Source organism: Rhodnius prolixus, unplaced genomic scaffold (genome assembly GCF_049639745.1).
Source record: "Rhodnius prolixus isolate KJV_2025 unplaced genomic scaffold, Rpr scaffold_2, whole genome shotgun sequence".
Lineage (NCBI taxonomy): Eukaryota > Metazoa > Arthropoda > Insecta > Hemiptera > Reduviidae > Rhodnius > Rhodnius prolixus.
This window is the reverse complement of record NW_027411592.1, coordinates 5957024-5984876: the sequence shown is the minus strand read 5'-3', so window position 1 is coordinate 5984876 and position 27853 is coordinate 5957024. Positions and strand designations below refer to the sequence as shown.

General features: G+C 32.7%; 3 protein-coding genes across 8 annotated transcripts in view; 2 read left to right on the top strand and 1 right to left on the bottom strand.

Moving 5' to 3' along the window:
- Positions 1-78: 78 nt before the first annotated feature.
- On the bottom strand, positions 79-6689 carry LOC141448778 (RNA polymerase II subunit A C-terminal domain phosphatase-like). Of its 3 annotated transcripts, XM_074117400.1 has the most exons (11): positions 6550-6689; positions 6363-6401; positions 6040-6255; positions 5594-5753; positions 5383-5508; positions 3895-4139; positions 3594-3772; positions 2624-2844; positions 2198-2502; positions 1225-1424; positions 79-511 (listed from the first exon to the last, which is right to left on the bottom strand). In XM_074117400.1, coding segments are annotated over exons 2-11 (1785 nt in total). In that variant the 5' UTR covers positions 6365-6401; positions 6550-6689; the 3' UTR covers positions 79-380. The 3 variants fall into 3 exon arrangements, with proteins under 3 accessions (XP_073973501.1, XP_073973500.1, XP_073973502.1); XM_074117399.1 differs by lacking the exon at positions 6550-6689 and having other exon boundaries at positions 6363-6499; XM_074117401.1 differs by lacking the exon at positions 6550-6689 and having other exon boundaries at positions 6040-6394.
- Positions 6533-27226, top strand: Polr2D (RNA polymerase II subunit D). Of its 3 annotated transcripts, none has more exons than XM_074117423.1 (5): positions 6533-6672; positions 6752-6932; positions 7423-7518; positions 8626-8722; positions 16349-27226. In XM_074117423.1, the coding sequence occupies exons 1-4, from the start codon at positions 6615-6617 to the stop codon at positions 8702-8704; spliced, it is 414 nt and encodes a 137-aa protein (XP_073973524.1). In that variant the 5' UTR covers positions 6533-6614; the 3' UTR covers positions 8705-8722; positions 16349-27226. The 3 variants fall into 3 exon arrangements, with proteins under 3 accessions (XP_073973524.1, XP_073973523.1, XP_073973525.1); XM_074117422.1 differs by lacking the exon at positions 16349-27226 and adding an exon at positions 11295-11507; XM_074117424.1 differs by lacking the exon at positions 16349-27226 and adding an exon at positions 9902-10075.
- The window catches only part of Pde9 (phosphodiesterase 9), a 136177-nt gene continuing 119979 nt past the window's right edge, over positions 11656-27853 (top strand). For both annotated transcript variants that reach the window (XM_074117389.1, XM_074117386.1), the window contains exon 1: positions 11656-12583. The gene's annotated coding sequence lies outside the window, so the exon portion shown is untranslated. The remainder of the gene's footprint in view (positions 12584-27853) is intronic.

Genomic DNA, 27853 nt, shown 5'->3' with positions numbered 1-27853 from the left:
TTACGCAAGCTTGAAAATGAATTTCTACTGGTCTTAAGGAAATGGCAGACTTCAAAAATTATTGCTAAATAGCGCATATAGAACTTAAAAAAAAACGCAACATCAATTTTATTTCCATTATTTAAATTTAAACAACTTAAATTATTGGCCATATTCCTTATTTAACAGTAAACTTAAGAAAATGAAGCTTACGAATGATCCATTTAATGGCCATCTGCCTTCAATAATATAGGCGAACACCACCTACAATTAATAAAGTGATTTTGTATTAAATTTTTCAACTTCACAGCACGCTTTTCATATCATCAATGATATTAGCCATAACTGGGGATCAAAACACCATATTAACCGGGAATGTTCGCATTCAACAATTGAATAATCTATAAACAATCGCTTAGTCCTTTTTCAATTTCTCTACCAAGTTCTGACCATTCTTCCATATCATCACCTCCTTCTGCAGCATCACTATTGTTTCCGCTCTGACTAGAGGTTTCTGGACCTGAGTCAACATCTGTAACAGTTGTAAATAGAATTTAAACAAACAACTGAAGAAAATAAAATTTCAATTATGTATGTTAATATTGATATGCTTTTTCATAATTTCATAATGATTTCAAAATAACTAATTCAAAACTTTTAGGTCCTCTTAACAGACCTACAAGAAAAGATTTAATTATAGAGGGAGGAAAAGTAAAGTTTGCCATGGTTATGTGTTTGCCATGGTTATTGTTTACTATCGCAATTTGAAGCAGTGACTAGTATTTCCATCGATCAACTGTGGAGGTTTTGTGGCTTTAAACAATGAATGTTGGGCGTCAAGAGGAAGACCAACCAAAAGTTTTTTTCCTACACTGACGGTAATACACTTTTTAACGATCCAATAATTTAAAAGTATGGACTGCGTCATTATCTAAAACATCAGGCCTGAGCATGACGTGTCAAAATGTGCACCGATTATTACAACTCCAGAATGCCATATAATGTAAACTTGCCACCCCAACAGTGAACAGAAAATCTTGTCTTCTATAATAAGTAATCTGAAGCTTGATTACTTTAGCTTCATCTAAGAGTAATATATCATTATTTTCACTAAAGGTTGATGTTAGAACCTTAAAAGTATTGTACAGTGATTCAGCTCGTATTGCCACTCTATATTTATAACTTTCATCTATTCCTGATAACAAGAAAGTTAGGTAGGAATTTTAGAATTTATAAAATTCTCACCCTCTTCCTTGTCAGTGACCTCGCCTTCAGAATCCTCTTCAATCTCCTGATTCATTGCGTCCATATCTTCCTTTGAAAGGCTAAGAAATGCGGGGGTTTCATTTTGGAATAATAATAGAGATCTTTTTTCAAACTTTGCAGGGAATGGTAGAGGTCCACCTGTTCCTACCTCAAATAAAGCTTCTTCTACTTTTTCCCACCTATGCACACAAAAACATTTTAATTAGTAATAATTCTATATAAGATATTAGTGTCTACATCAACCCTTAAATTTGTACAACTACAAAGTTAAGTAATAATATATTTGGGCAACTAGATTTGACATAATTTGGTCAATAAGTTCTCTTTTTCAAGACTTATCTCGGCGAAGTATTTATGTAAGCTATTATGTAGCCTTGTTATGGCGATCCGAAACGAATGCATGAGTTGAGGCTGTGCACATAAAAGAAAGTAATACGGACAACACATGCGCGATGAGGGGATTCAAAGAGCTTTATGGAAAGTCCAGTGCAGTGAAGATGAACAGACTATGATGGTAGGGTAGGGGCATTTATACCGGCTGGACGTTATTTTAGATCGTGAAGGCTTTTAAGGGGAGCTGTAAAAAACAAAAACAAAAAATGCGAGGAAGACCGATTTGGGTTGATTCGAGGATACACAGAGCAATTTAAAGAAGATGGACCATTGTCCATCATTTATATTGAATATACAGTGAATTATATTTATACATTTATAGTGAATATACAGTGAATTATATATAATTAAAAAACTTATTTTGGCTAAATTTGCTATGGCAATCAACACTTTATATATAGATTTATATATGTATATTGAAAACAGTTTTTATATTTATATGTAGATATTTTGTTATTCATGAGATATTTTGTATATTTCCAAACAAAACATCTCACGCGCTAATAACCTTTGCAATTGATGCGAAAAAAAAATAGGTAAATAAATAAATAGATATAACCTATGAGCACATGCAGCAAGCCAGTGGGGATTAACGACTTTGATGTGAGGCATTTTTTTAGCCTGATGAACTTTGGCAGTGCAACGATTAGCAGCAACAAGATGTGTAGTCTCGCTGGTGAGATCTTGGGCTAATTTGGCGCCCAACTTAGCAGCAATCTTAGCTGCTGGTGCCACTGGCTCTGGCGAAACGACTCCATCTTGATAGAGAGGCACTAACCCACTCAAGACTAACGTACATCCACGTAGAACCGCACTGCGCTCCTGTTCTATTACCCACTTCACATCTGCTATTCCTTCCTCTTTCTGCAAGAAAAAAAAAAGAAGAAAATAAATAGAATTTAAAGACTTTCTGCTGCAAATAATACTTGCAGCATTCAATGCCAACAATATCTGTTGCATTCCACAATCTCATTTGGTTTATTACCTTATCGTAAATACTGTAGAATCTTCGATGAAGCCTAATTAAAATATCTTCCAAATGTAATAGATAGTCATCTTCATCTTCAAAATCAATCAAATCTGAATCTTCCTCAGATTTATTATCTTCACTGTCCTCTTCTACAACTTTCATTTCTCCTTTTCCATTTTCCTCATCACTACACTTCCGTTTTTTATTTTTTATTTTTTTTTCTTTAACCCTAACACCTGGCGGGCAAAAAATTAGGCAGTATTAGTATTTTAAAAAGAGAGTATGGCTAAAATAGTTATAAAAATAGTTTTTATTTAAGTACAAAACGTTTCAGCATTATGTGGACCTTTTTCATTGGGATGTTCTCTCAGTTTGTTCTCTTTTACTCTGAAGGGGTATACTTTAGTAAATTTTTCTTTTACCTATGAACCTTTTATCTCCACAATGGTTGGTGTGATTTTTATATTTTTTATTCTCTGTCGATTTAGTTTCAATTAGCCCACTTTTAGACCAATGCTTAATGTCGTAATAATATTTTCACAGATCTGACAAAAGTTCAAAAATTTAATTTTACTTCCAAACTTTGCAAACACGAAAATTTTCATCAGAATTTAGAAAAATCGTCTGAAGTGTATTTTACTTGCTAATATACTGAATGCACATTTAAAAAAAAAGAAAAAAAAGTTTAAGGTACTAATAATTTAAAAATACTAAAATTGTTCAAGAAATGTTTTATTTGATAATATATACCGGAAATCTAGAATTTTAAGAGGTTTTCCTTTCTAAAAAAAATAGAAAAGTACGTAATAATACTCAATCAAGACAACAGAGAATCAGGCCGCTACTGCAGTCATCTGATTTCGACCCTACACAGTACCGAACCATTTTGGAAATTTATAAAAACTATTATCCTCTAACTTAAAGAACCCAGAAAAGGGTTCTCTATAAATAAATATAAAAATAGAATGAGTAAATTCAAAGTTACCTGGAGCTAGATAAGAATTGTCCTTGATACGATTAATTCTTGATAGAATGTCATTAATATCAGCGGTAACAGCAAAAAAGTGATATGGTTTTACTTGAATAAGATTTGGGGAATTGTCCCAGACATCCTCACGATCATCTATTATACACACGAGTTCATCTCCACAAGGAAATAAGGCCCTAAGTACATTTAAATAAAATTAACAATTCAAGAAATAAGAGCTTTAAAATAAAAGGTGTTTTAACAAAAATGGTCAACAAAATGTGTCTGAATATTACATTAATTACATAAATGTACGCACTGTAAATTGTGTAATTTCGAATTCGGATCAAAGAATTCATCTCGAGATAAGATCCTGTTGGAGAAAAGTCTTCGATCCTTGTCAAGGATAGCGGCAACAGTATGCGCATATGGTCGGACGCCAAATGTGCAAATATGAAGCTCGTAAAAACGTGACATATTTAACAGAAATCGATCGGTTCCTGGGCGCAATCTTGTATGGTACCAGGGATTTGGTGAACCTGGTAACTGGAAATGGTGTACATCCTAGAAAAAAGATTGCATATTCCACTTAATTAATAACACAAGCTTGTTTGACAACATTTTTGGATAATGTTAATGTTTGGTGTTAGGTTGGCATACATTCGTTTGGCAAATCAAGAAAAGTTCTAAAATAAAAAATTATAAAATTTATCAAGAAATCTTCTGAAAGAACAATAATAGTTTCTTCAAGAATTTGTACATAATTTGCATAAAAAACTTCTCAATCTTGAAGAAAATTTTGAAATATACTCTTGTTTAAAATACCGCACCACTTTTTATTTTTCAAACAACAACTCTTTTGTATAAAGTACTGGTTTATATCTTCCAAATCAGCTAAATGTAAGTTAAATAGGGAGAGTCCAAAGAATTATTCCTAATCTATACTGATCTCCAGCCCTAATTCATAATGATTTCGTTAAAACTATAAACAAAAGATTTTTTTTAGTTTAGTTATAAGAAGTTTTTTGCATATTTTGGATATATCTGACATTTATCACTCTTTTTTATGCACTTGGCATAAAATCCAACAAGATGGCTGTCTGTGAAGTAATTTTATAAGTTGAATTCAGTTCTGCACTTAATTAAGCAGAATTATGAGTGAAAACCAACGCCTCAAGATGAAGTCCTCAGAAGGTTCAATCCAAGCGTCAAATACACATTTGAAATAGATAAGTCATCAAGGCAAAAAGCTCGTTAATCGAGTCCGTAACTTATACTTTGGTCCGATATCTGAATCATATCGAAAGAAATTAAGCCCTTTTACAAGCGGAAAAACACTGTTCGATACAGAATGAAAACAGAAAGTACGAAAGAAGCGAAAAAGTTCTGATAATCGCAATAAAATTTTCACATTATATGAAAATGAACAAGATACCATTATCCAAATCAAGTTCAAGTGTACTTTCTCAAAAACGTTTTGAGCTACTTGTTGCAGTTTGATATACTTGAAACTTTTATCGTTGCTTCCAGTTCTCCAATAATGCCTAGTTTAGTCTTCTCCTTATCGTATTTTTCATATACTGCATTTATGGTCTCAAAAAGGTTGACTGTTTTTTTTTTGGAAGGGAACTTTTGTAAAATTATAAGATACACACCAATTTGATAAAAAAGTTTAAATAATAAGTTATGCCCTTGAGTATATTACTCCCAAATTCTTTTCATTAGAATTTGAAATTTTTTCCCCATAAAAACAAAACGTTTTTAACGCAACTATTTACTAATAAGTTGAAAAACTGTAAGATAATACCTTCAAATTGTTAGGAATGTTATCGTGAGTTGTGTGAATTAACGTTTGATCTAAATCCACTAAAAGTACTAATTTTCTGTCTCTTAGCAATCTCTCTGTGTCTTTGTGTCCAAGTTTTTGTGCTTGCTACGAATAAAAATAATAATTTAATAAAATGAATTATACAAGTTAGGTCTCATTACACATCGATGTTTACTTTGGTCTTACTTACTTCCTGACTGACTTTGAGCTGTGGAATGCTGTGTACCATAGGCACAGTGGCCCGAGACTGAGTTTCTCCTTCTCTCTGAAGATCTGCACCACATTCCGCGCACAAGTCATTAATAACAGTTGGGTGAGAACAGCCAGCAGCAATTTCTAATAATGCATCACTTGGGAACAGAAAAAGAGTTATTCGTAATAACTCATAAATAAATTAATAAAGAAATGCCAAACAAGAATTTTTTTAAAAAAAAGTAGGAGTTATGAAAAGCCATGGCATTACCAAATAGGGATGTAATGCAATAAATTTACTTTAATAATCTTGCACTAGCGAAAAGCTGCGCTTATAATAACCAAGCGTCAATAGAATTTCAACACTTTTCTAATTACGAAAACAAATAAGGAAGTGTAAATTTAATATTAATGTAAACAAAAATGGTAAAAGGCTTCACATACCCAGGATTAACAACATCACCCTCCTTAACCAAAAGTTTAGATACTGAGCCAACATTTTTTGATTTCAACTTTGCACTTTTCCCAGAATCAGTTTCTTCGTATAATAACAACACTCGCCCATCATAAATAATTGTTCCTTCTTCAACTTTCCATTTGGTTAACTTGACACTTTTGCGAAGAGTGAGAAATATGTTCCGAGTGTCTGACATTGTTTTCCTAAATTTAAATACGTATTTTTTGTTCCATTTCACTAACTAATTAATAAAAATAAAAGACTAAAAACTTGAAATTTAACAATATTTAAAAAAATATCATAACCTTACATTGAAACCTTCAAAGCGTGGATAACAGCCAACAGTTTACTGATAGTAAATAAATAAAGAAATAACCTTAATTGTGAAATATATTTTGAAAAAAAGAAAAAAACACAAAATATTTAGATCAATTTTTTAAAGATTATATTTTTATCTGGATAAATATTGTAATTTTAAGGATAACCTGTCTACTTACTTTCAATAACCTACTTGGTTGGAATAGTAGATGGTTTTGAAAGATTATGAATGAAGCAGTAAATAATGAGCTACAGTAATGAAATTGTTGATGAAGATGCTGCTGATCTCCAATTTCCTAAAGGTACGAATATATAATCTTTTCTCTTGTAATGGGGGTAAGGTTTAAATTTGATAATTCATCTGTTTTTCACCATTTTTAGAATTTGAAAATGCGGAGACCTTGTTAATATCTGAGGTGCATATGTTACTTTCACATAGGAAAGCACAAAATGAAAGCAAAGAAGAAGAGCAAGAATTTTCAGAAGTATTTCATAAAACATACACATATACAGAAAGATTTAGGAAATTCAAAAATAAAGAGACAATAGCTTCCATTAGAAGGTAAGTTAGGTACAAGATTTGTTATAATGAATTAGTTGTTCATTTATTTGTTTCATACTATGTGCATGAGCATGTTAGATCATAGTTTAGGTTATTAGGTATTAAAGATGACTTATAGTTCTTAATTTAGTTGTTTTCTTTGAAACGCCAGTATATTTATGTAATATTTTAAATTTGTTTCGTTAATTCAACAGCTTAAGATTCCATGAATTTCAGGCCAACTATCAAATAAAATATTTAAAAATAATTATTATAGGCTCTAGAGAAAGGATTTGCTCAGTTCCTAGCGCGGTCGGCTGGTTAGCAGGAGGTCCCGAGTTCAAATCAATGCGCGCAAGCTTTAGATTTAATTTTTATGAGGCTTTAAAGCTCACTAACTGGTGATGGACTTTTTTTTTTATCGAGAGTAAAAGAAAACTAACTGTGTGCTGAAAAACCTCCGAGCGCCAATAATATGTTGAAGCGCCTTAAAATAATAACATGCTTTCAGTCTGCTGACCCAGAAGAAGTTACATAAATTTGAGTTGGCATCTTTGGCAAATTTATGTCCTGAAACTCCAGAAGAGGCAAAAGCTTTAATTCCAAGGTAATTCTTACACTTTTATTGGCAAATTATATTATTCAAGAGTAAAATGTACTGAACTCTTTCATAACCAATGAACGTTTTCCTAGCTTAGGAGATAAGGAATGGTGTAAGTTCTTGAGTGTAAATTATTAGTGTTTGGTGTGAGCTAAAGGAACTACTCAAACATTAGTCTATATTGTAGACGTTGCTCAGAGTCCGCACATTGTCTCTTAGGGCTCTAGGTGAATTATGGATTCTGAAATAAAATTTTATATATGTATCGAGTTGTTTTAAAATATATACCAATTAGATCAGACATTCAAAATGTTTGTTTGTGGAATTTAAGTTGTATTTATAAGGGATTGTTTCAGATAAATTCATCTAAATAACTAAATTCATCTAAATAAATTTAACTAATAAAATTTAATTGTTAATTATTACTTGGTTGGCTCCTATTGTGCGTCGTAAGCATGATGTGACGCCTTAGCCTCCCAGAGATTGTGTAAATAGGAGGAAACTCCAGATTTCATTACGCGAAACGGTGACGTATTCTCATTAAAGAGCAATTCGGAGCTACGTCGGTTAAAGTTGGGGAACGATGTCTTAGAAGACCCCAAAAATGTTTTCTAGAACGTCGGGGAAACTGAATGTCAATCCATTCACATGTTAATTTCTTCTTACAGAATTATTTCATGGCAATACTTAAGTTAAGATTTACTTCGGAAAAGTTAATTCATGCTTGACATTGGGAAAACCCTCACAACTTCATACTTTTCCTACTAAACAGCCATTTCGAGTCTTCAGCCAAAGCATCTACTTCAAATGAAACTTAAATTAAACATGTTACGAAAAGTTAAAAAACGTATTAACGGGCGAAGGATGAAATGCAGCTGGTTTATTTATTCTTATCTCAAGAGAATTGTAAAGGATTATTAGCAATTTACATAAACAACAAACCAAAATGTCGTGTGTTTACTTTTAAACTTTCTGGATTTAATTTATACGCAAATAAAAACAAAAGGCTGTGATTTTTCGTGTAAATAATATATTTTTATTATTAAATTGGTTAAATAATATTAAAATGATATAATTTAATATTTGTCATATTGTTTTTCACGTTCAATACAGTTTGGAAGGGAGATTCGAAGATGAAGAACTGAGACAATTGTTAGATGATATTCAGACGAAGAGAAGTTTACAATATTAACGATATTGCTGATGTTCGGTATGTAGGCTTTTTTTATTATTTTTCAATTCTTTGGTATTAAGTGTAAACAGATCATAGCTAAAATCCAAATCCTCTGATCTTGAGTATCAAAGTTTTCAAAGAAAAAATTTTATTTGCCTGTCGAGTGTATAATATATAAGCGAGAGAGGGCCCCTTCTCTTGGGGTATGAACTGAGAAGCATAACGTTGGTAGCTCTAAACCCCAGTTGTTTACAGGAGGCTAGATAACTGTGTTTTCACAGTATTTATACATATTATTTAAAATCTTCTTCAGTTACAGAATCTAATTATTAAAAGGATTTAAGTTGAAATGAAATAATTAATATTAATTATTGGCAATTAATAACCGTAGGAAATTGATGTTACTTCTTCTTAAACAATATCTTCTTTTTTATTACTTGTTGACTTATATGTATTTATTTATAATGAGTTTGTATATTCAAAATGTGATATAATGTATTGATAACAGACTGGCAGTGGTTTGGTAATAGTTAACTTAAATGATCTAAAACGCAATTAGTGTGTCGTGGGCAACATCAAAGCGTTTACTGTGTAGGTTGTTTGTGAGGAAGCAATTGTAAAGGCAAATGGTTTACAATGTGCCCAACTATATACATGCATATATAACGTATCTTACATAATACCTGTTAACTATATCTGTGAAACAAAGTAATCACGTTAGCTTGAAGTATTGTTCTAAGCATTTTGAATCAAATTTGCATTTATTATGAAATATTGATTTGAATTGTTTGAATAGTGCTAGATATTAACTTGCCATAATTGTTTAATGTTAAGTTCTGTTTTATATACAAAATTGTTTTTACTTATTAAAAGGATAAATGTATTTACATTTTTAAGGATCCATTTAATAATGTTACTTTTCTAAGACAAAGTAAAATATTCTCAGCCAAGCTAGAGATGGGGTTTATCAATTTGTTTTTGTTGTTACCACACGTATTGCAATAACGAACTCAACAGTTAACTTGATCTGTCAAATAGCATTTTTATTTAGAAAAGTGAATATTTAACTGGAATGTCAAATCATTATAAAATTCATAGTTTTGGACGGTTTATCCCAATTGGTAAATCACCTAAAGTGGAGGATTTATAATAAGCGGTTGGTTTGTAAGAAGAAGTAAATTAGTAAGTAAAGAAATCGCCTATTTTTTTTTTCAGGCGGGGCTTAACCTCTAACTACCAACTAGGTATCGTGGTCGGGGGCAGAAGCTCACACTTTACAATAAATAATTTTTTCTGACAAATAAAAAGCAGTCACACGCGGGATTCGAACTGGGGATCTCCCACTTACAAAGCCACGCTCATGACGCTAGACCAACACCCGCCCCAGGTTTGTGAGAAGCAGCTCCTTCATTTTTAATGGTGACGGTTGTATTAAAGTATGGACGTACTTCCTTTAAAGATGATCCTCTTAAAAAACAACCCGAAACAACAATTACAGACGGAAGAACGAGAAGGAGCTCAATACAGTGTTTTGGCGATCGGTAACTAAAGGCGATTGTGATATTTAGCACCGTAGGCGTATCAGAAGAAAGGTAGAACTTTACATCGCGGGTGCATTTCTTGAATATTGATCAAAAACAAATGCAAAAGAAGTTTTCAGCAATTTCAAACCTTTTTTCAAAAGATGCCAAATTTATCACGTGGATACATGGGCACAACATTCAAAACAACAATTTAAGCTGTGCATCTAAAAGGCGAATCGGTTTCATCGGCTGAAAGGATCATGGCCAGTGATTTCTGGAATGCAAATGAGGTGCTTTTTATCGATTACTTTGCAAAAGATAAAAAAATTAGAGAATAGTTTGCAAATCTTCTGGTTCATGAAAAGAGACCTTCATTAAAAATACATCTTTAGACCGCAAAGTTGCTTGCCAATAGGAAATCTGAGGAATTTGAGGCAGGGTTTGTCGGAACATCCTTCCTATAAACCAGACTTGCCACCACCCGACTTCCAATTTCACATGTTCCCAAATCTAAAGAAAGCTGGAAAACATCAAGTGATGAAGCGGAAATAGTAGATATAGATAGGAATTTGGCACTCCTTCCAGACTCACACTTCATTGATGGATTCTACTTTTTTTTAAAGTGGGACAAAGTGAATTTGAATTAAAATAATGCATTATTTTCTAAGAAACAACTGTAGTCCGGGAACTTTTCCAATTGTCTTCTAGAGAGGTCTTCAAAAAAGGATTGAATTCATCTTCTTGCAATAGTTGCCACTAATATTTCTCCATAGATGCAACACTCTGCAGACACATGATGTGGGTAAGAATTTGGGGGTTTCTGACTAGGAAAAGCTGATGCTCTTTGCGGACGTCTACGTTTTATGCTGAAGCACAGACATAAATGAATCAACAATGTATAAGAACAGTGGATTCATTTTTACAGCCATTTTCATTTTTTACTTTTTGCATTTATTCACTCTATTCTGACATATACTTATTTTAGTGTATTTGTTTAAATAAAACAATATTTTAATACTTTAAGAAAAAGAACATTTACTTTTTTTTAACAAAATTCTTAACTGTGACATTAATATCTTTTTCAGGTAAAAACCCACTAAATTCGGGAAGGAAATAAGATTTAATTGAATTTCCAATTTATTTATCACTTATATTGAAAAAAGCCTGTTAGAAAGATAAATTCAAACTTTTCTTAAACTAATTCTATTACTGAATTATTCATTTCATTTGTGTAATTTTATTTATTTATTTTTTGTATCTTCAAAAATTGTTAAATTAAATGAATTTAATGTAAACAATTCTTTTGTTCTTCTCCTTAGCGCTTGAATTTCGTATTTAAAGCTTTGTTAATTATTACTTAGTGTAATTAGAAGTTGTTAGAACCTACTTCAAATTAATTTGGTTGTCACATCACTCCATTGCTTGGTAGGATTATTGCGCTGCACATACCGCTAACTTCAATGCTTAACTGCTTCTTCATCCATTCTCATCTTTCTGAAGTGGTGCTACACACACATCTACATACATGTACGTAAAACCTCCGAAGACGCCTCCATATTGCGAAGATTTCGCCCGTAAATTAAAAGAATAAGGTTCTAAGATTGGTTATCCCCCTTCAGTTGCGGAACTCCAACTCCCAGGCTCTTCAGGCGAGCCCCAGAATTTTTTTATTGCACCAAAAGCAATAACACAGAAAAAAAAGTTCAGCACCTTGCCTTACTACCTCGTCTAATCCTAATGCAACAATTTCCAAAATCGTTCATGATCACTTCTTAGTTTTAACCCAGTTGCGGCGCCTAGCCCGTTTCGCTAAAATTCTTTAAGCCTTATTATATATATATTATCCGCACTCTCTGGTAATATATATAGTACATAATATATGTATATTATTAATAGAGAAAGTGCGGATAATTCTTTTTTTAAAGCAATATTGCCAACCATATGCTATTGTAAAGGGTTCCCTTTCATTTTTTTTTTAATTTTGAAGTCGTACGTTTAACTTTTCTGAAGTGAAAGAAGGAACAATTCTGTACGTTTTTCGAATCAAAATTATATGTTATTAATTTTAGACACGATAATTTTTTTCTATTTCCGTTAGTGTTGGCAGCGCTGGTATCTGTGACTCGGGCCGGCTCACCCGACACCCGCTCATCTTTATTATAGTTCGAGCTGTTGCCAAGTGTTAATGGTGCTATTTTCTTTACAATCATTTTATTTTATATATTCGTGCCCTTATTACACTCGTATTTTTCTTAAATTTAAAAGTTTTTTTTTAAAATAATTTTTCACCCAACCACTCTGGTGCCTCAATCGCGGTGTTCTGTGCAAGGATTGCCGAAAGAAATGATGCTGAAGGATGGACGTGGGTAGTGAGGTAAGTGCCGGTAAATCTTTTGCTATTTTTGGTATATATTTTATAAATATGTATCCCTTTTTTAAAAAATAAAATATCAGGGAATTTATTGATTTACTTTGTAAAATTGTCGCTTGAATAAAATGGATTTTTATTTTATTTATTTATTTTTGCGGTAGTCCTTCAAACAAACTTCCTGAGCGCTTTCGGGAAATAATTCTTTATGAAAATCCTCTTGGAATTTAAATTTTTCTAATTTAATTTTTAATTTTTTTTTTACAAGTAGTGGAAAACAAGTCGAAAAGTGAATCTTATTGTAATCTTTACCAGAGATGATAAGAAAAATTTAATTAAATTTGAAGTACGTTAACAAACATTGGTAGGAGATTGTCATGGTGTCCTCTTTTCTATAGTTATTCTTTTATATTACCCCTTAATTTAAACATTAGGTAATCTTATCCTCTTTCTGGTTTTAAATGATATAATTGTGATTATATTCATGTAAATAGGTTTTTTTAATTGTCCCTCTTTGGAGTTATTAATCCGAATTATTTGAAACTTTTAAATTTGACAGTTTGTGCGTCTAATTATTTGGCTTATAAAATAATTACTAATGATAGGTATAATAGATAATTCAATACAAATTTTGCGTACATGTTTTGTATAAATCACGATAAAATCATATATTTAGCCAAATTAGTTTCCTGAAATATTATTTAGAAGATAATAAATCTATAAACTCAAAATATATTTTTTATCACTTCGTTTGGCTGCTGCAAAAAGGGTGCAGTTCCCACGAACTGTAATTCAACGAGCTATCAGCCGGAAGTAGGGTGTTCAGCATAAGACTGGCGTTACTTCGGCCGGCGATTCTGGGCATCATTTGCAACAAAAACATCTACATAAACTAAGGCTCGATTCTGCTACGTATTATTGACATTTTTAATTTTATGTTTTTTCAAGGTATTACTACTTTTTAGCAAATAGTTGCCTATATTTCTCAAATTATTAAAGCTACAGCAATTTCAATCAGCTCATTAGAAAGAAGGTTAAATTTCCTTTTAAATAAGCTAATTTATATTTCAAAATAATAATATTAAGTATTTCACTTTGTGGCCCAAACATAAGAAATAGCAAGTTTCTAATTTTTTCCAAAAACTTTTGACTTCATTTTTCTCAAAAAAAATGTTTAAGTTTAAAACGTGCACAACTCATGAAAAACATCTACATATAAACTCCTTTCGAAAGGTATACCATGAATAGTGGTTTTTTAAAAAATTAATACAGAAATGTCTTATTAATTGCAAAAAATAGGCGTCAAAAAAACGTCGGCATTATGAATGGAATTCACTTACCATGAGAATATAATTGATCAGAAACATCAAATCCAATACCATTTTTTACAAACGTATGATTTAGTAATTAATTAATTAAGAACTATATTCAAAAATAATACATTATAAATAATAAAATAAAATAAAAAGAAGAAAATTGTGTATGAGGTTAAATGAGCGTTAGGTACCAATTTCGAAAGAAAGGATTTTCGTTTAACGAGTTTAGAACTATGCGCTATTCTTTAGATAATTAAAAAAATATGCTAAATAATGTGAATAAAACACAGATTTTTTACACAATTTACTTTTGGAATTAGGAAATCGTGAAGAGCTAATTGATAAGCGAGAACTTACTTCGATCTAATCCCCGGGGTATAGCTTGAAGCGCAGAGCCGAACTCTCAGCCAAGCTCTTCACACTGATGGGAAGCACTCTATAAATTAAGTGCCGCACCTTCTTGTTTCTGTCAAAGATAAACAATGTATTCATTAAGCAATGCAAGTGTTTACTCATCTCCACCTGCAGAGGCTAGTCTAGAGGCCTACGATCGTCCCAATACTCTTGTTGGAGTATTAGCCTTTATCAGAAACTTTGAATGAACAGAAGTGTCACTTTATTGAGGACATCGTCTTCTTTTCAATGTCATTAAAAATTGAAACTATGGTTTTCTTTTAACCACTTGTATAGCAATTATTCAGCTTTTACTTTGAGCATTTTTCAAAAAAATGCATGTCATTGCCTGAGAAGGTCTCTGGACTTGGATCCATTATAAAATCACTACCATGTCAAAGCAGTGGTAGGGCAATTAAACATTTTGGAAGTTCCTATTAACGACTACGGTGTTGCAGACCATATTACTTTTAATTTAAATAAATCTCTCTAGATCTAGAAAGTGCTTTTACAATTTATACAGTTACGTATTGCAAAATTTATTTCTCATAATCCTATATTTATTTATTTCTTATACATCCGTTTGCGGTTTATGAAAGCCTATTCTGGAAATTACATTTACGCCAGAATACATGTTCAAATATTCCCAATTTCGAAAACCTTGATCTAGTAATTCCTCTAAATTTTTCTTGAAATTCAGTTGGAAATTCCTTCTGTAGTAGACTGGGAGAATCCTGCGGCCCTTTTATAGTGAAAGATCTTTCATTTCTTTGTTATCACGAAGAGGTATCCAGCACTACATTCTTGAGGTGATTGCTTGGTCTGGGATCCTTGTGACCTAACCGAAGTTACAATTATGGCTTGATTGAGTCAGCGTGCGATCCTTGTCAGGAGATGGCTCTACTCCTTATGTCCTAATTTACTTTACAAAGACTAGAGTTTAGAAAGAGAAATAGTTTTACAGAAAGCTGCTATTTTATTAATTTTCCGAGCTTGGAAACTTTTTCCACAAAAATACCCTTTACTCCTGTGTTTGTAAAGCCTTTACTAATGTGTAATGCAGGAGTAGAAGTTTATGATCGCTTTGGCAAAAATAAAGAATGAATTGTACTATCTTGAGATGGTGTTCTTCGTCGACTCACAAGCTGCCGTATAAGCAATCTGTAGCAGAGCACGCCGTGATTTTTATTGAGTTAAGGAAAGCGGATAGCCGGGACAGTATCCTAATTGATAAAGAAACCCGGCTTGTACTTCTGTAAATTCTAAAATTATCTGATTGATAACTCCATAAGGAGGACATAAGTCTCAAGTGTAACCAAGGTAAAATTTTTTAACAGAACGTTACAGTATATTCTGCTTTGACGGATGTTACAAGTGACACAACATCAGACGACTCAAAGAAGCATACGACTCGTAAGATCGCTAGGGCTTTATTGCTGCGGGGAGCTGAATGGCATAGAAGCTAATGGCTTGGCGTTATTTGTACAACAAACTGACGCCTATCAAATACTGAACCTCCCGCAGACAAGAAGTGATTTTTAAAAACCAATTAGAGAAAGATTATCGTGTCCACATTGATGATAAATATATTTGCTTTAAACGCATGTGTTTCCACACTTCTTGATTATTTGTGCGTAAAATGTCCTCGCTCATAGGGAACAAAAAACACGAGCGAAGGTATTTGAAATGTTTTAAACATAATGTTTATGAACAGCTTTTAATCTGTTTGTATGCAGCTGTTTTGCATTTATACAAATACTTCTTCACACTATTTTGTCCTTCTTTTATTAATTTGTTTCTGTATTTGCACATCTTCCCACAGAATTTCAGTATTACGATTTTTTTTTTTAATTTTTCAGTTACTGTTTGTAGACTTAAATATGCATATCTAGAAGTACGGCTTTTTAAAAAATCATCTGTCCGATTTTGATCCAAAATTTTTGTCGAATCCCTAATTTGCAACTTCAGTTTTCTACTCCAGCTGATGTCTTATTAGCTGTTGAGATATTAAACACCCAAGTAGAAATCTCTAACTTTTGTTTGAACTTTTTTTTTTTTTTAGGAAAGAACATTTTAGAGATGTTCTGAAGAAGGATGGCACTTCTGCCCAGAATACCACTCCACTCGGTGGTACTAATGAGAGTCAATTATGTGGCTAAATTCCAAGTTAGAAGAAAATCGCTCCTTCGGAATCGTGAATCTCTTAAACAAGATTTTATCAGCACCGGGGACAACAAATCGTCCTTTTTTAATCAACTCAATTTTAACAATGAGCTGCAAAAACGGTTACTCAAATATACGTTCAATTATGTTATGTAGGAGCCGTTATGTTTAATAATGCAACCACTCAATTGTCTCAACACTCTGTGAACAGAGAAGATAGCTAGAACATACAAGAGTTTGTCGCATAGAGTTGTTAGAAAATCATCATGAAATCCAGCCATATGTTCACTTTGCACTGTCAAAGATTATTGTACAGTCTACAGTTTTCGTTCAGTGAGTTATGCAAGTAGCAACTCTGGAAAAAACAGTGATGCTAGAAGGTGGAGGTGAAATTATTACAGGTTCTATTCATTTATTAGAAAAAAAAGTTAATTGTGAGAATGTGTTAAAAGGAAGTTGGACGTTAAGCTCCGCCTGAAAAAAATAGTCGATGTTGTTTGTTCAAAAGGTTTGGCGTTTATCTTCAAATTTTTGAATGCTACTAAATCAGTTTTGACAGTGAGTGAATTAATTTGTAGCAGAATTAAAAAAAGAAAATAGGATATAAAGTCAAGTTCAGATGTGGAGAATGTGCAACTTAAGGCAGTCACTGAATATGTTATGGATTAGCTAGTAGACTTAATCCAATATAGTCTAAAACATCCACTTTTCCTCCCGTGGTTGATGTTGAATCTGAAATGATACTATGTCCAAGAGTACGTGTGCAATGAGCGAGATTATTCCTGCAATCTTCTAAACCCCAATGCACTTTGTACTGGAAAGTGTTTTAAGAAGGGTTAATGCAAGGATCAAGTGGAAAACAATCATGCATTTATGGTTTTTTAATTACTTTCAAATATAAATCTTTTAAGAGTTAATTATCTCATTAATTTGAGTTTATTCTATCGAAATAGAGAGATATTTAGGACATTTACCTAGTTACATTATTAGTCTTGATTATTGTTAGTTCATAAAACAAGGAAAAGAGATTGCAAATAATAAAATAGTGATTTTTTTATAAAAAGTAAAGAAATAGAACCAGTTTGCCTAATGTGTAAATTAAACTTAGACCTGACATGCATAAATTAGTAGTATTTAAATACAGACTACTTTCCTATAATTAGTTTGTCTGCAGTAATTAGTTCGTCTACCGAGAACCCTCTTTGTACAGTTAATAAAAATGTTATTGGTTTGAATGAATTATAGAATCCACTAAATAGAAAAAGTTGAGAGTGAAGTTGTTCACACAACAGGTGCAGCCAGATAGGGAATCCGAAAAATATGAACATTTTTAAAAACTACTTTTTCGCACTCGTGTGATCTCAGATCGTTCATACCCAGTTTTATCTCAATTTCAAGGAGAGCTGAAATTAAGATTTACTGTAAACAGTAGTTTCGCTGTATTGTAGGAGAAGAAGGTTCTAGCCCTTCACCTCACTGTCCAACACAATAAAGATTATGAACTCCTGCGTTAAAAAATTTCATTTGTTCTGATACAAATGTTAGAATTGAAACATTTTTTTTTTTTTGGAGAATAATTATTTTAATGGCATTCTGGAGAAGCTGCCTTCAACTGGTATATTTTTATTACTGTGAAAATGAATCATATGGCTTATTGCCTGTTATATTTTTAGTATTAATTGTTAGCGTCAAGACAATTTAAGTTCATACACTTTACTGTGAAAAAACGTAAGAGTGGGCCCGCCAGTTTTGTTCGGCACCAATTCCTGTAGAATTAAAAACCTAAAAATATCTAGGTTCTACGAGAAACAAATCAATTTCATAATAGGGAAGGGATTAGCTACGAGGTTAGCATACTGGACTCCCACGCGGAGGTCCCGGGTTCGAATCCAGCAGCTGACCCTTAGATTTTCTCTTCCTAGGAGCTTCTTACAGCTCACTGTCCGGTGATGGACAGTGTTGTCTGTAACGAGAGAACACTGTCCGGAGGCCGGCAGTGCACTGGAAAAAGCTCCGGGCGCTAATGACCTCAGCTGTTGATGCGCCAAAAAAAAAAAAAAAAAAAAAAAAAAAAAAAAATTTCATAATTTTGTTACAACCATAATAGATCCTATTTACGACTATGAGAAAGGTGGTAAAACTTTGGCTTTGTTTTTTGTTTTTTAATTAGAAACCATATCCTAACTAGATTTATGGAATGTAGTTTATAATGCATCAGCTAGGTGCTTTGTTAACGTGATTTTTACATAATTTAATGATTTTCTGCTCTTCAAACTAGAGAGCTAACATATTGCGACTTGATCATCTCTGTGACTTCGCCTTTGAATTAATTTTTTCATTGACAGAACTTTGATCATGTTATGCATGAAAAAACTATTTTTTTTTTTAAACTTGACTTCATTTTCTTCCATGACGGTTTTTTGGAGTTGGTAAATTTTCATGGATCTAATGTGCACATCGTACTTTTAGAAATAAGTACTGATTAATTTATAAAAATGTAATGCAAAAAAAATTATTGATTTTCTTCTTACAAATGAAATCCCATTAAAAATTAAGCATTTTTCATGAATGATTTTTTATATGACGCAACCTTGTTTTAAATAAAAAGAAATACATTTATTTTTTCAAGTAAACCTCTCAAAAATATGATAAAATCTTTCCGTTCTTTACAGAAGTGATAAGGCAGTCCATTATTATTGGATAAGACAATAAAACATTAATATTTTATATATATTGTCATCAAAGGCAATAAAAGGTCATCGTTTGTAATTATATAGAGTTTTTACTCTTAATTATCAGAGGGGAGTGGAACTCGACGTGATGCCGCTGTTTTCTACTATTTTTTACGTCCATTTTATTATATTTAATAATAATTGTAATTAATGTTATTATTTTTGGTAAATTTCATGCAAGTGATACTTGCATTTATTTAAGATTAATGTATATCTAATGGAAATTAATACAAATGTTTGAATGTAAGATTACTCTACGGTTTTATTGACTGACCCACCAAAAAGTAATTATTACTTTACTCCTGATCAAATGCAACTTATTAAAGTAGAGATAGATGTTCGTTTAGGATGATCAAGCAAAATACGCCTAGAAAATTAATTGTTAGTTGTGAATAAGGAAATTAAATTTTTTGAACTTCAACTCAGATACTATATATTTCGAACTTTCAGGAACTCTTAAAAAGGCGAGTATTCACAATTAATTGCACCGTATTTCTGAGCCCGAAACAAATTTCTTGTAATGGATCATTTTCTTAATGCCGTATTTCGTTTCAGTAGTTTCAAGGGTTTAATTTGGGCGTTTACCACTTTTCTGTCAATGGACCAACGAAGTAAGCCCTAGTAAGTAAGCGGCGCGTACTTTATAGAAGTTGAAGTGTTAGCTGTTAACTCCCGTGTGCCTTTCACCTTCTGCGGTTTATAATATCCGTTCGCTCCAGAAATGCTAGACTTCGAGAAATGCTGGTGCCTTTTGAAATGAGTACGTTATCTTCGGAAAATGTACTGCTTTATCACGTTCAGGTTCTGATCCGATATTGGAGTCTTTCATACTCCATCTGACGAATTGTAGAGGAGGCTTATTGTTGTATATAGATTATAGCAGGCTCCCCATAAATATTTCAATGCATATTTCACATGGAATTTCTTTTTACTGGCCGACGAATCACGTTTCCATGTATAGCGATAGGATCATCTCTTCACTGGCGTAAAGGCTTTTTTTGTGATCTCTTTGAGATCATTGACTTCATTGTTTCTGACAACATACCTCCACCTCTTTAGTATTACCTACGTGATTTCTTTTGACGCATATGATCTTTTTCACTTTTAGTAGAATTGAGAATCTTCATGGGAGCAGAACTTTGTGGGTTCGACTATTTCTTCCATAAGGGTTCACGATAAAAGAGCGTCAACGGTTTAATATTTGCATTTTTTTTTAAATTTTTTCAAATGTTTTAATTTAAATAGCAATCACTCCCGCCTAGAGAAATGCGCCTAATAAAATGAGTCCAGAAAGCCCCTACCGGTGTTTAAGATTTCAACATGCTTTCTGACATCATCCCATACTTTTATCTGGGGAATATTTGGGAACCTGATTAGTGTTAACGGCACTCTATCCTGGGAGCCGATATTAATTATCTGCTTAAGCGGCCAGACTCTTCTGAAAGAGCCAAAGAAACCAGGAACTAATCCTCATTATTTCGAACCGGTATGTCGCTTGGGAATGCTGTGAGATTCCTCGAGCATTCTTCTAAGAGCTGGTGGGATGTCCACACAGTCGTAAGAGTTAATTAGAATGTTTCTTTGAGAATCGCTGTAAGATTTTTTGGACTTCACACAGATCTCTTTTAGAAACCTGATTGGTTTCCTTTGCTTTAGTACCTCTCTTTAGTTCTCATCGAGTTGGTTTCCGATAAATGATCGTAACTGATCTATTTTCAGCTCAATTGGATAGGTCGATTGATTGTCATGGCCTAACATTAACCCTCTTCAGCCATCAACAATTATCCAGCAGTAGTTTAACCTTCTTCCTGCTTCTAGCTCAACTTTGCTTCTTCTCTCTCTCTCTTATTCCGATCTTTAGCTCATATAATTTCTAAGTAAAATTGTCATTTCTATTGAGTAAAAGTGGTTTGTGATGAATAATTCTTTTGCTCTAAGAGAAATGAAATTCATTCACAAACATGGATTGAATGGTTATATGTTGAAAAATATTCGGTAAGTCCTATTTTTCCAATACTCATTAAAGTAAATCAACTGAACATGTAAAGACTTTTGTTACGCCCAAATAATAACTAAGTATAATAATAAAAAAAAAAATCATCTTTGACATAAATTGTATATTCCACTGAATTTTATTAGAAAAAGATAACGAAATCAATAAGAGTTGAAAACTGAACTTAGCAATGTAATTTAGTTTCTTTGCTAAGTTTACATAGCAAGTAGAGTGCGCTGTGTAATTAATTGGAAAATTAAGATAATCAATCTATACGTGCTGCTGCCAGTTCCCCAACAGAACATTGTACCTACTGTGCCGTTAATTAAGCCAATCTTCCACTATAACTGAATAAATGTTTGCTACCATTGTTTTAATTCTTCTGGTTCTTACTGATGCTGAAATTTAATTGAATAGCAAGAAAGAGCCTAATATTTGTTTTTTTTTTTTTGTCAATGTAACCAAGTTTTTTTTATTTTATTGAACAGTTTTATTGCAGACATTTTTTCCTACCGATTGAACCCCTGAGAGGGTCTTTCTTCCACAATTAAATTTGTTTTAGTTGATTTCATTATACTTGCATCACTCCAAACTTTAACATAACTCCCATCATAAGGCGTGGTCGGCTCTTGCTATTGTAGAAGTAGCAAATAGAAATATTTATTTTAGTAATGAATGTAAAATTTGTATAAATGATTTCCTTAACAACGCAAACAGTGCAAAATGATAAGGTTGAATTTTTAATCTTAGTTTGTTGTTTAATGAATGTGAAATGACAGACCTTACCACAACTGTACTCTGAATTGGCCGATTATATTTTAATTTATTATTTATATTTTAATCGGAACAAAAAGCTGATAATACCTACTCACTCTTACTGAGTACTGTAACGGGCTCTGATAACACCGAATCGTCTCTACTCAAGTGTTCAATTGTCTACATATTTTTTTAGTGTCACCATCTGTAGTGCATCAGCACAACATTATTTATGTACTCCAGATTTGAATGTATTTGTTATACATATAAGTGTTTTGAAGGAATTAAGTCAAATCTGCAGTAACTATGGTTAATATTTTGTCTAACTTTAGGATTTGAGTTTCAAGTTACTTTACAATGTTTTGTGTGACTTGAAGAGGATAAAACTCGGCTGAAGACCTCTTTGTTCTGTGGCTGTAACCATTGAAGGAGACATTCTCAAAATTGATACAGTTAGAAGCTTTAGCTATTGTCTTACTTCCATTTAAGCGTTTACATTTAGAGTGGGTGGATCAGAAGAAGAATTGTCCAGCAGTGTTTACTTCTTTTAATTGTGTAAAACACTCTCTCCACTTCCAATTTCAGCAATTATAATAAATCTGGTTTACGAATTTTCTTAGACTAAACTTGAAACTGATTCTTTCTCAAGACAGGGGTGTTTCTTTGAGATATCTCTAGAGCCTTTGGCAGGGCGCCTACTGAGGAAACTGAAGGGTACCCCTCAACTCTGACTACCTTATTCTCCTTCCACCTTACCTAAAACTCAACCTTAATCTATCGTATCCTGGCCAGCTTATTCAAGGTGTTTACATCTAATTTTTTTAGCCGCTTAGTGACCATCGTGTAAACTATTATACTGCTGATATCTCAGGAATAAAGTTTATTCGTGTGTAGCTATGTAACTTAGGCTCTAAATGCGAGATTCTAGTGTACCGAAATTGGGTATCCTTCCTGCAGGATAATTGCACAATCCTGTACAACGAAACTAAACAAGCAGAAAATTCGAGAGCCTGATGGATGCTACCTCAGACAGCATATAGTAGATTGAGTGTCCACTAACTGATTATCATTTGATCAGATTTATTTTTTATCGAGAATTGTTCGTGTTTAAATCCCAGAATTATTAGTATTGTCGTGGAATCCATGAACTCGTGGAATCTATTAGCTGTTCAGAAGATGGTAACTACTGTAGAAACTTATTTTTTATTAATTTGAGGTCATTGGTGCCCGGACCTTTTTTCAGAGCGTTGCTGGTCTCCGGCCTCCTGACAGTGACCCCCTCGTAATAAACACTGTCCACTGCTGAACAGTGAGCTATAAGTATCTTCTAGGAAGAGAAAATCTGTAGCTGGATCCGAACTCATTATCTCTGCGTTAGAATTCAGTATTCGCTAACCGCTCAGCTAATACCTTCTTTTGTACGATCTAACGGGCTATATTATGAAAAAATATATGGGTATACCTATATTACTTTTTTTATTTTCCAATAGTAGGTACTTGCTGCGCTATCTCTTGTCAAATGGCCGTACTACTCTAACACATGTGAGAAAACAATCTAATTACATTGTGTTTTTTTTTCCACTTAATTCGCGATATTTTCAACTATAACAAATGTTGTATCAAGTAAATTTGATCATATAGGTTAAGTTCACTTGAAAGTCTAGTAAAAGCAATCACCCATTGGTGGAACTCTATCTCAGTGGATAACAATGTTAAAATTGTTAAAACGGTTTTGCTAAAAATTCTTCCCCGATAATCGGGAACATTTTCTGTAAATTCAAACTCCCTTACATTCTCATTTCACAATCCAGTTCCACATTTGATTGAAGAAAATTTTGTCATTAATAAATTATTAGCCCAACAAGGTCAATATATTGTAATAATCTATTTTTCTATTTTTGTTATTATTTATTCGTTTATTTTTATTTTTAATCACAGTTATTAGCTCTGGTTAACAGTTGTTCTAAACGAGTCGAATCTCTTACAGGTAACAAGATAGAACTTAATTAAAAATATTTACAATAACTTGACCCAAATATTAGCGTATTTTTATGTTTGCACAATATTTCTCATTTATCTGACCTTATGTTCTTTTATTATTATCAGATAATAAACTCTGGTTGGAGAACGTCAATCTATCCAGACAGAATCTTATGCACAGTATATCGTACACTGTCAATACACAATCAAAATACTTTGATCATAAACTTTAGAAAGGACTTTGTCGTAATTCATGGCAGGTCCAATAGTTCTTAATTTATAAGATCTAAACATCAGTAAAATATTAATGACATCAATGACACTTCAAACGAATAAATATTTTAATAGAAAAGCAGTTGTACATAATTTTAAATAGCTTCTTTATTCATTAATAAAAATCGCCTGTTGGTGATCATTTTGAAAATGAGATCTCTAAAATGCCCACAGTAACGAGGTAGAGGGATAGTTTGGTATTTTTCCTTCTTGACTACAGCATCAGCCTTAGAGAAGTAGCTGATTGGGTAAGCATGCGCAAACCCACCGTCATCATCAAACATGAACACCGCAGTGGCAGCAAGGCAAGTAGAGGCATTTGGACGGATGCAAGGCGATAATGTCTCGATAAAACTCTCCCAAACCTTATCTCCAGGGGTACAGTCCCACGGAAAAAGGTTGTCTGCTTGTATAACCCATATTGTTGGCCTTATACTTTACATACATTTAACCACTCTTTAAACAGATTGTACCATTATTTTATTGTTCTGTCAATATAAACCTCTCGAATTATCGTTCAAAAAATTCTTGTATCATGTTACTATTTGGACAAATGAAAGGTATGTAACGTAGTCCTCCAAGAATGTTTTTAAAAAGGACTGAGCCGATAGCTTCGTTTGGACAAGAACATCAACTCACTGTGCCCTTCAAGCCAGGCACTTGACTTCAAAAAGCAATACTGAATTAGCTCATAATCATTAAAAACGTCAGCAAGCTAACAGGCGGAAGTGATGGTTAGAACAAGTTCCCGACTTTTAAATTTACTGGAAACAATATCCATTAAACTTAGCTTCCTAAGCATAATACTTATGTATCAACAATAAATTTTTTAAAACAAATTTTGGAGTAATTTGAAGGAAACTAAAAACTCCTCACTGGAAGTCACAAATACAGTTATTTATAAGTCGAACTTTTGGTAACTAATTTATCTTCATAAGTTAGGCGGCACGCCTGGAGTTTTATATTGACAAAACCTTCGTAGAGAGCTTCCTTACGATAACTTACAAAGTATCGATTTCAACTACCTGGATTTTTCGTTTTGAGTTATGGTGACTATGGAAAGAAGACCCAAACGGCAGACTATTTTTTGTAAAAACTCCTTTTCTTTTTATATAGTATTTCAGAAAGTAAATTGCATATGAATTCTCCAAATCAATTATTTTCATGATTGCAAAAAGAAAATTGATAAATATTATGAGGGGCTAACTGCTGCATTATTTTAAAGTTTGAAGGTGGCTCTAGTGACAGGACTAGAGCACAGTTGCGGTGTACGGATCCACATAAAAGCCCGAGCCAGATGGCCCAAGGAGATAAGACTAGCGAGAATGCCTGTATAAAACGTTTTCTTGAATTGCTACTTTTTTTTGCGCGTGCGCATCGACATCTATGGTCATTTAATTTGCTATTTCTATTGCTTCAAGTTTGAAGTTTTTGCAGTCAATAAATGTTTACTATTTTAATATGAAATGCGGGTTTTCACCCTAAAGTTTATCTTTCTAACTCTTAAGTATGCGGCCTTTATTTTCCAAATTCAACACCAAAGTGCAAATTTCTGTCAAATTGATAATTTTATAGTAAAGTAAAGTAATTGCCTATTCTTTCGCGTCCAACTACCAAATTAGGTGTAGTGACGAAGGCGACTAGCAAACATTCTTCACTGTCAATTTCTTTTATTAACCTTTAAATAAAATCCAAGGCCCAAGACCAGGAATCGAACCTAGTACCACAATGCACATTAGCTTTGCAGGTCTCGCCTCTTAATCGCTCGGCTACCGTGGCGCCTGTGATAATTTTATATACAAATTGGAAATTTTTCTTTTAGAGAAAGTTTTGGAGTACGTTATTATATCATTTTGTATTTTAATAAATTTTGAATTAACTATTAGATTGCTAAAATAAATTTGAATTAAATTTATTTTAAAATCATTGATCTTTTTTCTATTGTTTTAAATTTCATGTAAAAAGTGTTACAATGGTTTTGCATAGGTCCCCAAAAAATTCTAGAACGACCCTGACTCAAATATGCCAGTGTTTTTTTGGAAGAGAAAGTCTTTCTCTATCAAAAAATCTTAGTCATTACAGTCAGTATGTCACGTTGGAGTTGGAAAGCTAGAAGAGGCAAAAACAAATACAAAAATAGTTACCCAGGATATAACGAAACCTAGGAAAAAAAAAATTTGCGTCGTTTCGTTAAAATATGAAGGCCGGGTTTTTTTGGAGAATAGTTTGTATACTTTAGAAATGCTGTATGTTTGAGCAACCAAAAATACGATGATGATGTGCACAGAATAAATAATCAGAATACAGTTTATGAATCGATACAATCATTCAGTTAACCATACAATTCAAATGACAAGCTGCCAGATCAGTTGAAAATGGTTTTGATAAACACAGATAAAACTGTGCGTTGATAGGCCGGTGAAAGGCGTACACAGCCACTCAACTGGTTGTTGAGATCTCAAAGTTGTAAAATATTAGTGTTCTAATAAATTAAAATAGTAATTTACAATGTTGTTGATGATTTACAAACATGTTTTGGATCATAATTATACCTTTCTTTAAGCTATGATCATTACATTCATATTTCAGTTTATAAAATAAATACAGATAAATATATATATTTTTTTCATCATATATAAACTCTTTAGCCCAAATACTACCATCATTTCTTAAACACTCCTTAGTCCTTACCAACTTTATAACGGGCAGTTTTTATACCTTTTATAGCTGGTTTTAATTTTAAATGCACTGTACAAAGGCCACATAGATTTGTTTTTGCCTTTTATCATTAATCTTAGATTACATTTATCAACACCTTTTAAAGGAAGGGATTAACTGTGGGGTTAAGCATTGGAATTTCAGTCTAACTGCGTGCCTTAGATTTTGTTTTCCTAAGAGTCTTTTTACAACTTCTAGGTGATGGTCAGTGTGGTTATAACGAAAGAATATTGTCTAGAAGCCGGCAGGGCACAAAAAAAAGGCTCTTGGCTCCAGTGACCTCAGATGTGGCCCTTTAATAAATTAAAAAAAAAAAAAAAAAAAAGTTTTAGGACGTCCAGAAGCGCAGATATCGCTGTCATTGGTACTAAGATTGCTGTTGCCTTGATTACTGAACACTAGTGTCTTCTTGGAATCTTCTTATTCTGGAAAAATGTTTACCAATGAAAGATACAGTTTGTATCCTGTCACAGCATGTATTCTGGTCCCAGAATTTGAAAAACCTCCAGTTTCATTTTAAAAAGAAATGTAAGTGGTACTGGGATTGAGCATTTTAGCTATAATTCTAATGTCGAAACTGCTGCTCCAAACTAACATAAACAAAATTTGGACTTTGCCACATGTTTCGATTTTGAGTTACGCTGAGCGCATAAACAATGCCACAACACTGTGACCACCCAATAGTGAAGGAGGCAGTCCATTCTCTAAAAACGTAAATCTTATTAGAAAAAGCTCTTTTTACCAATAAAAATTTGAATAAAAAAAAAAAATCTGACTCTACATAATTGATACTCAGTAATAGAAAGTGCACATTAGTTTCTTTTTCGTAGCTAACAACAGTTAATCTAAAAAACAAATTATTAATGAATTTAATGCTAAATCAAAGATTAAACTAGTAAAACAAAAAATCAAACTCCGAGATAAGATTTACGACTAATGATTATTAATACAG

Coding starts and splice junctions, on each gene's coding strand:
- LOC141448778 (XM_074117400.1), bottom strand. Junction 5,509..5,593: donor AGCTCAAAGTCAGTCAGGAA/GTAAGTAAGACC, acceptor TTTTATTCGTAG/CAAGCACAAAAACTTGGACA. Junction 2,503..2,623: donor TCTACAGTATTTACGATAAG/GTAATAAACCAA, acceptor TTTTTCTTGCAG/AAAGAGGAAGGAATAGCAGA.
- Polr2D (XM_074117423.1), top strand. CDS start 6,615: ATGAGCTACAGTAATGAAATTGTTGATGAAGATGCTGCTGATCTCCAA. Junction 6,673..6,751: donor TGATCTCCAATTTCCTAAAG/GTACGAATATAT, acceptor CACCATTTTTAG/AATTTGAAAATGCGGAGACC. Junction 7,519..8,625: donor GCAAAAGCTTTAATTCCAAG/GTAATTCTTACA, acceptor CGTTCAATACAG/TTTGGAAGGGAGATTCGAAG.